The 16,384-nt window shown below is 37.2% G+C and overlaps 1 protein-coding gene across 11 annotated transcripts in view; it reads right to left on the bottom strand.

Annotated features, from left to right (window-relative positions):
- Positions 1-16,384, bottom strand: part of Nt5b (5' nucleotidase B) — a 171,366-nt gene that overhangs the window by 101,837 nt on the left and 53,145 nt on the right. For 2 of the 11 annotated variants that reach the window (XM_067785345.1, XM_067785346.1), the window contains exon 1: positions 10,827-10,970. The exons of 2 other annotated variants lie outside the window; for them this stretch is intronic. Coding sequence is in view for 1 of the 9 variants with exons in the window: in XM_067785342.1 (XP_067641443.1) it covers positions 4,196-4,340 (145 nt within the window). In the remaining 8 variants the exon portion in view is untranslated. Of the gene's footprint in view, positions 1-4,195; positions 4,584-10,613; positions 10,757-10,826; positions 10,983-16,384 lie in introns of those variants that run through there. 7 more of the 11 variants (XM_067785350.1, XM_067785348.1, XM_067785349.1 and 4 more) reach the window with 7 other exon arrangements.

Here is a 16,384-nt window from a genome sequence, read left to right as displayed (position 1 = left end):
ACCCCGTTTAGAAAAAATTTCTTCTAATTAAAAAAACTTGTGGTAGGCGGAGGCGGAGCACGCTACCATCACACCACGGCGGCCACCATTAAAAACGTGATAAGATTAGTCCATCTGCCTTAGCATGCCTGAGATGCTTTTTGCAGTCGGAATAACACATGTACATATGTAGGTTCAATCAATTTGTCGCAAAACTTAAAATTTACGCACTGCAACTGTCAGTATGCGTATTCTAAAAGAAAGTCTATGGACATTGTTCTCCACACCATCACAATTAAGACCAAAGGTCCCAGGTTAGAAATTATTTTCGGACACAAAATTTCTGGACTTAACATAACGAGGACCTCGCAGGTATGCAACGAGTTTAAATGCAGGAAACCGGGCGCTATAGCCATAGAAGACGATCATAAAGTTGTTGATTATATCAAGAAGAAGCAAGAAAGGAAAATACCCCAAGGCCAACTCTATAGAATGCGATGTATGATAGTGTGCTGAAACTGAATCTCCCAGGTGCCACACAAAATGTCGGCCTCGCATATTACTTTTATGTTGTAGTAAAGGCCAAGAAACTGGATATGCTCCAAGCATTATGTAGGACGAATATAAGGCTAGAGATGTTTAGAAATAAGCCAGAAGTGGTAGCGTTGAGCCCAAAGCAGGCTGTGAATGTGATAGTCCTTACCATTGAATATTACTAAATCACCTCAAATCTCCATCTGAAGAATATAGGAGTATACTTCGAGTCAAAATAACTTTTGAAGGAGCACTTTAGAGCGGCCGGTGAGCAAGTTTATGCAATTAGAGGAATGCGAATATCGCCCAGTATTGAAGGCGCAGGAGAAGGAGCTGCAGAGTGGAACGGATTTCAACTTTCCAACCAAAAGTTATATTAGCACCTTAACGACGTCCAAGCTATACGAATAGCAAGTGATTATATGATGTCCGACGACGCCATCTTTTTTTTTTAACTCGGGAAGCAGATCTGCAGGCAAGTGACATTATTTGGAGTCGAGCAAGGATCTGAGGACGCCAAGAACAGCGCAAGCTCCTTAACAACAATTAAATGAAAAAAGCCGTGAAAGGAAGCCAGAATGGACCTTTCACGTAAGTTCGGAGTAGGTTAGGTTGAACTGGCCGGTCCATGAGGAGGTCCCATAGACTGATTGAGTCCGTAGTGTTACCAGAAGTTTGTTTTACCGAACAAACTGAAAAACCAGAACCTATATTATAAAATAACTCCGTCCTCTTAGCAAATACTAGAAGCCACTTGCTGCTTCTAGATCTGACAGCTATATCGCTCTTAATAGCTGGAGTCTTAGCCTGGCAAGAGCACAGGACGTGCTCGACCATTTCCTCCTCCAACCCGCACTTCCTACATTTGCTATCACTGACCAAGCCTAATTTAAAAGCATGTAACGCCAGAAGGCAGTGTCCAGTCAGAATACCCGTCATGAGTCTACAGTCCTCTCTTTTTAATGATAGAAGCAACTTTGTTAGTCTAAGGTTGTAAGACCTACACATAATCTTCGACACTTTACAGCCCCGCGCTTGAACCCACGCCTTCCCCGCTTGGTCGATCATGTACACCTCTCGCCTTCGCTTTATCTCGCCCAGTCTAATTGGGACGTCTACGGAGTAAGCTTCAAGGTATGCGCCCTTTTTAGCTAGTTCATCCGCTTTTTCATTCCCATCTATTCCCATATGCCCTCGGTCCCCATATAGATGTATGTTTCTCCATGTCCCGATTCTCTCCAGAGACTGCTTACACTCTAACACGCATTTAGATGCTGTGCTATGCGAGATTATTACCTTAATTGCTGCTTGACTGTCAATATAAAAGTTAACACGGTTGCAGCTTAAGCTATTCTCTTCCACGGTTTCCACTGCTTTAGTTACGGCTAATATTTCCGCTTGGAAAACGCTACAGTAATCCGGAAGCCTGTAGGATCTGCTTATTTCCGGATCAGCACAGTATAACGCAGACCCTACTCCTTCCACTACTTTGGAACCATCTGTGTACACATGTATCGCCTCGTCCGCCATTTGCGCACCCTTGCGCCAACCGTCCACCTCTATGCAGGTTGCAGTTGTTAATGCTGTGTTCTTTGCTACCAGGTCTACAGGTGGAATGTGCAGAATGGCATACAGTGCAGCCGTCGGGGTTGTTTTCAGGGCTCCCGATAGTCTGCATACCCCTTCTAATTTTTTGAGTTATGTTGTTTTATGTGTGGCTTTCCACAAAACAAGAACTAGTATAGAATAGGGCTTACAATCGCTTAAAAACGCAATGAGAAAGAGAGGGCGATAAGCCCCACGTACACCTCAGCATTCTGTTACTTGCATTAAGTGCCGTTGAGTCCTTCTTGACCCTCTCCTCCACGTTGAGCTTCCATGACAGCTTAATGTCTAGGATGATTCCTAGATATTTTGTACTTAGGCCTGGTTCAATTTGGGACCTTTTACCTCTTTGTAAACAAGACCATATCCGTCTTCTCCGCATTGACTTTCAACCCGACATTAGATGCCCCGAAGCGCCCGATCCATCAAAGAACTAATCGTTGGAAGGCACTTTCCACTTATGACAATTGCAACGTCATCTGCGTAAGCCGTAAGTTTTACGGGTACAGTGAAATGATATGAGAGGTTGCTCGGCGATATTGATTTGACACGTCGCATAATGAGTAACGACAGTCACACGAAATGCACTTGGCCGGCTTTTTTCGCCAACCGATGTTCCCTTGGTAAGGGAAAACTCGATATTTTCCCATACATAAAACTCTTTTTTGCGATTGAGCCTGATAAGTTACTGCGCTTTCCATAAATTCGGGAGCACCAATGACGGTTGGAGAAATGAACAGACGGGCGGATACTAATTTATTCAAAGAATTTCGACTTACACTCACATATTTTTGTCGTAGTCGATTTTGGTTTGTTTTTTAAGTAAAAACAAGTAACACTGGGGTATAAAACGTTAAGTACCAATTTTTTTGATTTTGCTATGCGTTATCAGCGAATTGCCGTAGTGCTTATCATATGAAGTGTTTGAAAAAGAGTAAACAAAAGCAGAGAACAGCTACGTGAATGAGCACAAGGGAGCGAAGCGAGTTTAAACTCTTTGTGATATCGTCCTTCAACCCACCGCCCCTTAAAACAATCAAACTTATTATGCTGACGTATTAGGTCTGATTACATTGACTACAACGGCTACAAAGCGACATCTGTCAAATTATTTTTACACATGTTTTTATGAATGCCATTATTTTCAGCGCGACAGGGGAGCACGACAAACAATTACACACGCCGCTGTCGATAGATTAAACCAATTTGTTTATATAAAATCAGTTGAAAACATTCATTTGTACTTTTTTAACATCATTAATAATTTTGTCTAAAACTTTCGCTACTGTTTGCCATAATTTTTATTTGTGGCTGCCGCGTTCAATGTAATCAAGTAGCCAACATTTGGTGGCTACGGTTTTCGTAAAGCTTTGCTATATTGTGGTTGTGGTCTGTAGTCGCCGTCTGCAATGTAATCAGACTAGTTAGAGCAACAAATCAAAATAAAGAACACAAAACTTGTCTTCAAACGCCGCCCAAAAAATCGTCAAAAATCGTCATATCTATGGCAACAACCAGTAACAACCAAAGTCGAGTTAGGACGAAATTGGGCTATTACCAGGGGCCATACGATTGTATACGCCGAGAAAACAAATTATGAAAAAATAATCAACTATATTATCTTTAAAAGCTCTTTCCTGAAAATTGTCTTTGGTTGTTATTTCTTGTTGCCACATAAAACATATAAAAACCTTTTTAATTCATTTCGTTTTATTTTATAAACAACAAAAACGTCTTAAAAGATAACTTTTGTATTACATATAAAAGGTACTTGTTTTCAGTCAATTTCATTTCTTAGTTAAACATCTTCGCGTTCATTTTTTTAGCATTTTTATTTGCGGTTCAATATTATGACAGGAAAACTTATTTAATTTTAAATAATTTTGAGCTCCAGGCCTAACAATAATTATTTTATCTTATTATTGTTGTGATAAATTTTTCATAAATGAAACATTTTTTAAATCATAATAGAAAAAAAAAAAACAATTTTTTCATTTAAGAAAAAATTTATCATCACAATAATAATATAAAATAATTATTGTTAGGCCTTGAGCTCGATTCAAACAAGCGATCTTACAAGTCAGTAGGCCGATATAACAACAAAAATTGTAATCTTGAACCAGCACTATTCCTTTTAATGTAACAGTTTTCAGACGCTTTCTGATTTTTATTTGGTTTAAATTTATTTTAGAAAAATTCGTTCTACATTTGCTGATGAGCATGACAAGCACATTACATCTGCAACGAAAGCAGCGTTTAAAAGTAGAGTCAGCTCTTTTGATAGTAGAAATAGTTTTCCAAAAAACTTCTGGAGGAAGCTTAGAAATGTCTTCAACATATGTCTTAACAATGTCCCGCACAATTTTCTGATCGATTATGTGTGAAAAATGTTGCAAGAAGAACAACTTCTTTGCGATCCATGAAACTTAAGTTTTGTAGTACAACATTGTTAAAATCAAAACGCTTTTTAATTTGATCACACAGTTCACTATAAAAAATAATAAAATCTTGTTTAAATTTGAGTTCTTGCTCGGAAACGTTAGAGGCAGTCTTAAATCGTCATTTTTCATTACAAAATCGTCCAATCGTCATTTTAGTTGAAAATCATCAAAATGACGACGGCGTCGTCAATCTGTCAACGCTGACTACGTGAGCTCACTCACGCTCAACTGAAATAACACAAAAGTTTGCTCTGCATGAGAGATTGGTCTTGTGGGCTCGCACAAGTATAAGCGCTCTGCATAAAATTGAATAAAACAAAATTAAAAAAAAAAAAACAAGTAAGGACGGGGCTGTCTTCGGCTGTGCCGAAGACTTCAAACCTTTCATGAATGGGGCTGAACAATAATCTTATATCGTTAGTAATCTCCAAATAATCGGATGTATAAGATAAGAAATATATAGTGAACAGATGTACTTACCTAAACGATATTTAAGATAAAATATAAAATAAAAAATGGCAAAAACCCCCTTATCTGAACGATCGGTTGTATGGGATATATATTATATATAGCTCCGATCGAAATGATTTTTACAGGAAATCTTCTATGATATATTAGAATATATATCACCAAGTTTCACGTTTTTATATTGGAAATTAAAGAAGAAATTGCTAAAAATCTTTCTATCTGAACGATCGGTTGTATGGGATATACATTATATATAGCTCCGATTGAAATTATTTTTTCATGAAATCTTCTATGATATATTAGAATAAATATCACCAAGTTTAACATTTTTATATTGGAAATTAAGAGAGAAATTGCCAAAAATCTTTCTATCTGAACGATCGGTTGTATGGGATATATACTATATATAGTTCCGATCAAAGTAATTTTTTCAGGATATCTTATATGATATATTGGAATATATATCACCGAGTTTCAAGTTTATACTTTCTAAATTGCGGCAGGAATGACCAAAATCGTCTTATCTGAACGATCGGTTGTATGGGAGATATATGTTATAATAGTCCGATCCTACCGGATCCGACAAATGTCTAATATAATACAAAAATACATCCTTGTGACATATTTCTTTGAGATATCTCAAAATTTGAGGGACTAGTTTGCGTTCAAACAGACAGACGGACATGGTTATATGAACTCAGTTCGTCGCCCTGATCAATTCGGTATACTTAATGGTGAGTCTATCTTCTATATTTCTCAACGTTACAAACATCGGACCAAAGTTAATATACCATTTCATGTTCATGAAAGGTATAAAAATACAAAAAAAACTTCGTTTGCGTTATTTCTGGATTTGTTCACGTTGCATCTTTTATTCGTAATTTGTTTTTCTTCTAATTGTACTCAAATAATTTTGATACTTCATTGTTGAAGTTATGTGTGATTCTTTAAGAACGCGGGTATTTCAAGAAAATATACACGCAAATGAACTTTTTTTTGTTTTCCTAAATTTTATCTAAATTATAAAAGTTTCAAAACAAAATTTATTATAATTGTTTTTTTGGTTTTGTTTACACTGGAATTATATTTTCTGCTATATTTTTTGCTGGCTCATGTCTCTTGTTTATATTTCAAATACAAAAAAAAAGGTTTTGTATTAAAATTTTCTGTTTAAATTCTTTGTTTTTATACTCAGTTGAGCAGAGCTCACAGAGTATATTAAGTTTGATTGGATAACGGTTGGTTGTACATATATAAAGGAATCGAGATAGATATAGACTTCCATATATCAAAATAATCAGGATCGAAAATTTCGAAAAACCGAAAAAGTGCGATAACTCATTACAAAAGACAGATAAAGCGACGAAACTTGGTAGATAGGTTGACGTTATGACGCAGAATAGAAAATTAGTAAGATTTTGGACAATGGGCGTGGCCCCGCCCACTTTTACAAGAAGGTAATTTAAAAGTTTTGCAAGCTGTAATTTGGCAGTCGTTGAAGATATCATGATGAAATTTGGCAGGAACGTTACTACTATTACTCTATATGTGCTAAATAAAAATTAGCAAAATTGGATTAAGAACACGCCCACTTTTTAAAAAAAAAATTTTTTAAATTCAAATTTTAACAAAAAATTTAATATCTTTACTGTATATAAGTAAATTAAGTCAAAATTCAACTCCAGTAATGATATGATGCAACAAAATACAAAAATAAAAGAAAATTTCAAAATGGGCGTGGCTCCGCCCATTTTCATTTAGTTTGTCTAGAATACTTTTATTGCCATAAGTCGAACAAAAATTTACCAATCCTTCTCAAATTTGGTAGGAGCATAGATTCTATGACGGTAACTGTTCTCTGTGAAAATGGGCGAAATCGATGGAAGCCACGCCCAGTTTTTATACACAGTCGACTGTCTGTCCTTCCGCTCGGCCATTAACACAATAACTTGAGCAAAATCCGATATATCTTTACTAAACTTAGCCCACGTACTTACCTGAGCTCACTTTTTCTTGGTATAAAAAATGGGCGAAATCTGACCATAACCACGCCCACTTTATCGATATCGAAAATTACGAAAAATGAAAAAAATGCCATAATTCTATACCAAATACGAAAAAAGGGATGAAACATGGTAACTGGATTGGTTTGTTGACGCAAAATATAACTTTGGAAAAATCTTTGTAAAATGGGTGTGACACCTACCATATTAAGTAGAAGAAAATGAAAAAGTTCTACAAGGCGAAATCAACAGCCCTTGGAATCTTGGCAGGAATACTGTTAGTGGTATTGCATATATAAATAAATTAGCAGTACCCGACAGATGATTTTCTGGATCACCTGGTCCACATTTTGGTGGATATCACGAGAACGCCTTCACATATACATCTAAGGGCCACTCGCTTTTAAAACCCTCATTAATACCTTTAATTTGATATCCATATCGTACAAAAACATACCAGAGTCACCCCTGTCCCACCCTAATGGCGATATCTCGAAAAGGCGTCCACCTATAGAACTAATGCCCCCTCTCTCTTAAAATGCTCAGTAACACCTTTCGTTTGATACCCATATCGTACAAACATTCTAGAGTAACCCCTGGCCCACCCTAATGGCGATATCTCGAAAAGGCGTCCACCTATAGACCTAGTGTCCACTCCCTCTTAAAATGCTCAGTAACACCTTTCGTTTGATACCCATATCGTACAAACATTCTAGAGTCACCCCTGGCCCACCCTAATGGCAATATCTCGAAAAGGCGTCCACCTATAGACCTAATGCCCACTCCCTCTTAAAATGCTCAGTAACAGCTTTCGTTTGATACCCATATCGTACAAACATTCTAGAGTCACACCTGGCCCACCCTAATGGCGATATTTCGAAAAGGCGTCCACCTATAGAACTAAGGATTACTCCCTTTTAAAATACTCATTACCACCTTTCATTTGATACCCATATCGTACAAACACATTCTAGAGTCACCCTGGCCCACCCTAATGGCGATATCTCGAAAAGGCGTCCACCTATAGACCTAATGTCCACTCCCTCTTAAAATGCTCAGTAACACCTTTCGTTTGATACGCATATCGTACAAACATTCTAGAGTCACCCCTGGCCCACCCTAATGGCGATATCTCGAAAAGGCGTCCACCTATAGACCTAATGTACACTCCCTCTTAAAATGCTCAGTAACACCTTTCGTTTGATACCCATATCATACAAACATTCTAGAGTCATCCCTGTCCCACCCTAATGGCGATATCTCGAAAAGGCGTCCACCTATAGACCTAATGCCCACTCCCTCTTAAAATGCTCAGTAACACCTTTCGTTTGATACCCATATCGTACAAACATTCTAGAGTCACACCTGGCCCACCCTAATGGCGATATCTCGAAAAGGCGTCCACCTATAGAACTAAGGATTACTCCCTTTTAAAATACTCATTACCACCTTTCATTTGATACCCATATCGTACAAACACATTCTAGAGTCACCCTGGCCCACCCTAATGGCGATATCTCGAAAAGGCGTCCACCTATAGACCTAATGCCCACTCCCTCTTAAAATGCTCAGTAACACCTTTCGTTTGATACCCATACCGTACAAACATTCTAGAGTCACCCTTGGTCCAGCTTTATGGCGATATCTCGAAAAGGCGTCCACCTATAGAACTAAGGATTACTCCCTTTTAAAATACTCATTACCACCTTTCATTTGATACCCATATCGTACAAACACATTCTAGAGTCACCCTGGCCCACCCTAATGGCGATATCTCGAAAAGGCATCCACCTATAGACCTAATGCCCACTCCCTCTTAAAATGCTCAGTAACACCTTTCGTTTGATACCCATATCGTACAAACATTCTAGAGTCACCCTTGGTCCACCTTTATGGCGATATCTCGAAAAGGCGTCCACCTATAGAACTAAGGATTACTCCCTTTTAAAATACTCCTTACCACCTTTCATTTGATACCCATATCGTACAAACACATTCTAGAGTCACCCCTGGCCCACCCTAATGGCGATATCTCGAAAAGGCGTCCACCTATAGACCTAATGCCCACTCCCTCTTAAAATGCTCAGTAACACCTTTCGTTTGATACCCATATCGTACAAACATTCTAGAGTCACCCCTGGCCCACCCTAATGGCGATATCTCGAAAGGGCGTCCACCTATAGACCTAATGCCCACTCCCTCTTAAAATGCTCAGTAACACCTTTCGTTTGATACCCATACCGTACAAACATTCTAGAGTCACCCCTGGCCCACCCTAATGGCGATATCTCGAAAAGGCGTCCACCTATAGACCTAATGCCCACTCCCTCTTAAAATGCTCAGTAACACCTTTCATTTGATTCCCATATCGTACAAACACATTCTAGAGACACCCCTGGTCCACCTTTATGACGATATCTCGAAACGGCGTCCACCTATGGAACTAAGGATCACTCCTTTTCAAAATACTCATTAACAGCTTTCATTTGATACCCATATCGTACAAACACATTATAGAATCACCCCTGGTCCACCTTAATGGGGACATCTCGAAAAGGCGTTGATGCACATATCGTACAAACACATTCTAGAGTCACCCCTGGCCCACCCTAATGACGATATCTCGAAAAGGCGTCCACCTATAGACCTCATGCCCACTCCCTCTTAAAATGCTCAGTAACACCTTTCGTTTGATACCCATACCGTACAAACATTCTAGAGTCACCCCTGGCCCACCCTAATGGCGATATCTCGAAAAGGCGTCCACCTATAGACCTAATGCCCACTCCCTCTTAAAATGCTCAGTAACACCTTTCATTTGATTCCCATATCGTACAAACACATTCTAGAGACACCCCTGGTCCACCTTTATGACGATATCTCGAAACGGCGTCCACCTATGGAACTAAGGATCACTCCTTTTCAAAATACTCATTAACAGCTTTCATTTGATACCCATATCGTACAAACACATTATAGAATCACCCCTGGTCCACCTTAATGGGGACATCTCGAAAAGGCGTCCACCGATAGACCTAAGGCCCACTCCCTCTTAAAATGCTCAGTAACACCTTTCATTTGATACCCATATCGTACAAACAAATTCTAGAGTCAACCCTGGTCTACCTTTATGGCGATATCCCTAAATGGCGTTCATCCATAGAACTATGGCCTATTCTCTCTTAAAATACTCTTTAATACCTTTCATTTGATACACATGTTATACAACCACATTCCATATTTTGTCTCCATAGCTCTCAACTGAGTATGTTATGTTCGGTTACACCCGAACTTAGCCTTCCTTACTTGTTTCTCCTGCTTTTCGCATGCTTATGCTTGTTTTCAGTATTTGCGCATCTTAAAGACGTAATTTACCTACGCTTGCGAGAGAGCGCAGTCAAAAAAATATTTAAAAAAAAAATAAACACAAGTTTTTTTTTTGTAAAATCACGCAGTGCTTATTTAATAGCGTTTTTTTCTGAAAATAATGCCGCCCAGTTAATTCTTCTCAGTCTCCCACCAGCCAGTGTGCTCTTTTCACAAAATATTTTCCATTAAATTAGACAAGGGGCTCATTACTTACAAATAGAGCAATTTTGTATAGCGCTAGTTCAAAAGTCAGAATTAAAGAGTGCAAGAGGAGGGTAACATTTATTCCAGAAAAGAAAACGCCATTATATACAAACAATCGCTTTGTTTTTTTCAGCTTTGTTCCAGTATATATTTGATTTTATGCACTCAAAAAAATGTGCATATTTATTTCTATGTTTTCGTCTTCTTTTCGTATTTCTATTACTTTTATTTTGATTCGCCGACAGAATATTTGAAATTTATTTATTTGAATGAGCTTTTTTAAGTTTTTTTTTTTCACAGGCAATACAAATTATCGCGCTTCCTCTTTTGCCGAAAAAAGCCTACAATATTGTGCGAGCTATAAAGTTCAACTGATCGCTAGAGCCAGCCCGATAAACGAGTACTTCCACAACTTATATGTATGGAAAGTTCCATGTCAAATTGGTTAGCATGCTGTAGTCGCTTGAATAAAGGGTTAGCACAATATTCGGCATAGGGTTCAATATGTTAAGCCACTACCAGGTTGGCATTTCAATAAGAGGTCCTACAACATATCTTCGGCTGTCAATTAGTTTACGAAGTTTTCAACACTTCCCGAATTTTTTTGGAGAACGTTTCGCATAGTTTCTATTATAAAATTCATTTGTTTTTTTCTAAAACTAACGAAAATAAACCGAAGAAGAAAATAATTATAAAAATTTTGCTTAAAAATATTCGTTGCTATTTTTGTGTTCGCATCTGTACAGAAATATTTCTTAAAAGCAGTGCGAATTAATTGTGGTTTGGACCAATACTTCGACTTTTGAAGCAAGTGTATGAATTTTACTTGTTCCCAGAACATTCAGAACAAAAAAATAAAAATTTAATCTTCAAAAAAAAAAAAAAATTATTTAATATTTTGGGAAAAATGTTCAATTAGTTATAAATTAAAACTATTAATTACATAAATTGAAACAAATAATTGTTTTGAATAAATGTTTTACTACATGTAAAAAATGTTTAAAATTTTTTTTCAAAATTTAATATTTTAGAAAAAAAATATTTAACATAACATTTTTAATCATAAAGTTGCAAAAACATGTGTTTCCAAAATGAAATAAATATTGCCTCCAACAACTTTTAATCAAATAATTAGTGATAACAAATAATAATGAAAACACCTAAAGTGTTTCATTGAGATTTTTTCATTTTTTTTTTTTTTCTAAAATAAAAATAACTAAACAATTTTACTTATGTATTATATTAATTTGTTGTCTTCAAGACAACGTTTGTTATTTTATTTTATTAAATTATTATACATAGAAAACGAGTACATTAGAAAAAAAACAAAGCTCATAGACCGTATAGCCGACTACTTCAAAACCCATGACAGTACACATTGAAGGCTTGACGTTTAGCGCATCAGGCCATCAATGCACTTTGCAAGTTTCTAGTTATAAATAGAATAATATAATATAATATAACTTGTAAAATATACATTTCACAAAAATAACAAACTTGGTCTTGAAGACAAATTAATAATACATGATTAATTATTTACAGACCAGTAAAATAAAACATAACATTAAAAAATTTTACGGAAATGGACTTTCGGACGCTTTTGTCTGAAGAAATTTAGCTTGAAGAAAATAATATTGCTCACTTTTGAGCTAAGAAAAATGCGTTGAAAGCAATATTTCAAAACGCCACAACAAATGAAACTCGGGTTGTTTCATAACTCTCTAAAACTAAACAAGATTTTAGAAAATTTATTTACGTATCTATTTTTTTCATAATTCTTAGTTTTGAAATAAAATTTTTGATACTTTTTCGAGCAGTAAACCTTTTTAAATTTTCCAATTTCAAGTCAATTAAAAGCTTTCGGTATTTGAAATTTTGCAAAAAAATTTTATTTTGGATTTTGTTTTATTTTCTTCGTATATTTGGAGAAAAATTTAAATTAAATAAAAAATATATGCAAATAAAAAGCTTCTTTGGTCTTTTTTATTGATAATACTGAGTTTTGAATACTTTTTTCAAATGGCTACTTAATTTTTTTTTTTTAATAATAAATGCTGGGGGCTGTCAAAAAACCAGCAAAAAACACTATTAAATCGTTTTCAAAATATACCAGGTTTTTAAAATGACCCAAACAATTTTTTTCAGCAATATAGCAAGAATTTGTAATCAACTAAAACAAATTCAAATTTATGCAATAAATTTCGTGACATGATGAAATCGGTAGGCGGTCATTACAAATATTGCTCTGGATTAACATGGAATGGCCCGTATGTATGCATATACCCACATATCTATGTTTGTATCTACATCTTTTCATACATTTCATGTATCTACATAAGTATGTATGTAGACTAAAAGTACAACAAACAATTATCTAATGATCGTACAAAACAACAACAACAACAAAATGATGGAGTAACCAGCTGGTAGAAATGAATGGGTGGCGAGAGCTTCCATGGGAAATGTAGAGATTTCAAGTATTCAATGTACATATATACGTTGGAGAGAGAGGCATGGCTTATGCTCTCAAAACAAAATGTTTCTGTTGTCCAAGAAGCGGTGATGATGATGATAATGATTGTGATGATGGTAATTATGAAGACGAGCGTATTGGCTGCCTCGACCTTTTCAACTTCAACTTTTATTTCCAGTTAAGGAATTACGTAGTTCAGAAACTGACTACTTTTAAGAGGGGTCAAATATTTAAGTTGCTAAGGTTGATTTTTTCCCTTAGATTAAAGGAAATTGTTCTTGATTTTTCGGTGGGTTTGGGTTTGACATGATGTCGCGATATGATTCATAAATATATATTTACATCAGTGAGTAAACAAACTTCGTTTAATTACATAGAGTGCCTGCCCTCGAAAAGAAAAAAATGTTATACGAAAAGACTTCTGTAGACAGCTCAACTCTGGTATTCTGCATTTACATTATTTATTTGACTTACTGAAGGCTGTATGATAGAAAACTAAGTATATATGTTCTGATTATGAGGGCAAGAGTGCTTTCAATTTCCACTTCGAGTGAGAATATGCCAATACACGCCTCATCTTTGAAATCCATCTTTTTATCGGTAGGCCCATTTTTGGATCTAAGGTAAAATATTTTGTTGTTGATGACAATCATCGCTTATGGCTCAAACAAGATTACATGAGGTTTAGAGTAGTATTTCTAAAAAATTGTATCCTTAATTAATCATTCGTACTTTCGGCAGGCTTAAACAATGCCGTTTTCTCATTATGAAAGAACCCGCACCATATCGTTGGTGGAGGGAAAGGTTAGCCTATCTTGGTTGCCAGTCCGCCAGAGCCATGCCTCAACAACCCACTCTTAAAATGCGATTGAAAAGCGAATTACCTCTCAAAAACATTCTATGCGAACGGTTGTAAAACAAAGTATATAACAGAACCTTCTTTAGCTTAATATGAAATGAGGAAATTTCGATCCGGCAAGCTAAAATTCACGTCAGTCGATGATATGGAAGTAAAATCTTACGTACTTTACGGTTCCGGAACCGGAAAAAAAATTTCCGAAATAAAATCTGGCAGTGGGCAGAATATCTCAGAAAGTCGTTGTCATCATCAAATTTCGTTTAAGAATTTATTCTAAAAATATATCCAAACTGAAGTAATTTTCAAATGTCCCAATACTTTTAGATGAATGTGTATGTACGAGTATCTGTGTGCGCTATGAATTGTTTATCTCTTACGTGTTTGCTATGTTCCCAGTACTACATATTCTCATATTTAAATAATACATATATGTCAAAAACTATTAGGAGAGTGGAGATAAAACACCAACAAGAAGGGCTAAATATCAATATGGGGACTTCCCCATAGAAGTTGGAATACGACTCAGTTTATGTGGAAAAGATAAAAACGGATTTTCTACACAGAATCCATACAACAGGAATGGGTTGACCAGAGCTTATACCCCAATGTATTCAAATAAAAAGCGAAGAAATCGTAAGAGCGGATCAAGTGGTTCAGTAAATTCCCGCCTAGGTATGCTTGCCCTCAGTTCCGAATGTTCGAGGACATTTGCATTGCATTCGTATACCAGATTTGCCGGACTCTCTTCAAGGAGGACACCAATACCTACACCGCAACTGAGAAGTATTAAAGGTGTTGTTTTTTTGGTGTGAAAAAGACTTGGCACCAAGTGCGATACATAACGGCTGTGAGCGATTCGCTATCCGCATCAAAGCGAATCTTCTAACATAAAGTGGTCACATTGTAACAGAGGCGGCCACCGTGGTGTGATGGTAGCGTGCTCCGCCTACCACATCGTATGCCCTGGGTTCACACCCCGGGCAAAGCAACATCAAAATTTTAGAAATAAGGTTTTTCAATTAGAAGAAATTTTTTCTAAGCGTGGTCGCCCCTCGGCGGTGTTTGGCAAGCGCTGCGGGTGTATTTCTGCCATGAAAAGCTCTCAGTGAAAACTCATCTGCCTGGCAGATGCCGTTCGGAGTTGGCATAAAACATGTAGGTTCCGTCCGGCCAATTTGTAGGGAAAATCAAGAGGAGCACGACGCAGATTGCAAGAGAAGCTCGGCCTTAGATCTCTTCGAAGGTTATCGCGCCTTACATTTATTTCTTTTTTTATTGTAACAGAGGATGTAGCCTTCCACCTAGTCTCAAAAGGTGGAACGCAAATCATTTGGGTGGCCGGCACGGTCTAGTTTAGGAAAGTTACATCAAACCTAAGTAGAATTAAAGGAGGTGTGCCACAGGGTGGTCTCATTTACCATTTTGTTTAATTTTTACATATGGAAGCTCCATTCTTCACCTCAAACAGGTAACATTGTCTCCTATGCTGATGACTGCATGATTATGGCAGCAGCTCTTGGACCTTCTATTGATGAACTATGCTGTATAATTCAAAACGTGGTGTTTTACCTCGCGTAGCTTGTCAGTACCATCGAGCAAGTGCTCGGCAACCTTGTTTATAACGTGGACCAAGCAAGTGTCGATAGTATTGCACATCCATTCAATGTTACACCAATGCCTCTAGCACCATATATACCCTATTGAAACTGCAAATTTTTTAGGACTTCTGAAAGGGGAAATCGATGACGATTTGTGAGTGATCCCTTCTATGGTATGGGGAAAAGCACTGCTACAAGAAGAAGAAGATCGCTGCTTCTGTAGGGCATCAAATTCATTCCTATTCAGGCAGGATACTCAAGAGACTGCTTACACTATAACACTTTTTTAGATGATGTTCGAGATTGTTGCCTTAATTGCTGCTTGGTTGTCAATATAAAAGTTAACACGGCTGCAGTCTTCCAGTGTTTCTACTGATTTGGTTATGGCTAATACTTCTGCTTGGAAAACGCTACAGTGATCTGGCAGATTGTAGGATCTATTTATTTGCGGATTACCACGGTATACCTCAGACCCTACTCCTTCCACTACATTCGAACCATCTGTGTATATGTACATGTATCGCCTCGACTGCCATTAGGGCACCCTTGCGTCAACCATCCACCTTTATTGTGGCTCTATGAGCCCGTTCGAAGCGTAGATTCAGAATCAGGTAGTCTGTTCACCCTGTAATTGATGACGATATACTACTATGGCCATATTTTTTGCGCTGAAGCTGCCTCGAGGCACTGAGCCTCGTTGCAGTTGTTAACATTATATTCTTTGAAACCAGGTCTACGGCTGGAATGTGCAACATGGCATACAGCGCAGCCGTCGATAGGTTTTAGGGCTCCCGTAATGCTAAGCTTTGATAGCCTGCATACCCCTTTTAATTTTTGGGAGAAGGTCCTTT

The sequence above is a fragment of the Eurosta solidaginis genome, chromosome 4 (genome assembly GCF_040869045.1).
Source record: "Eurosta solidaginis isolate ZX-2024a chromosome 4, ASM4086904v1, whole genome shotgun sequence".
Taxonomy (NCBI): domain Eukaryota; kingdom Metazoa; phylum Arthropoda; class Insecta; order Diptera; family Tephritidae; genus Eurosta; species Eurosta solidaginis.
This window is presented reverse-complemented; position numbering and strand designations above follow the sequence as displayed.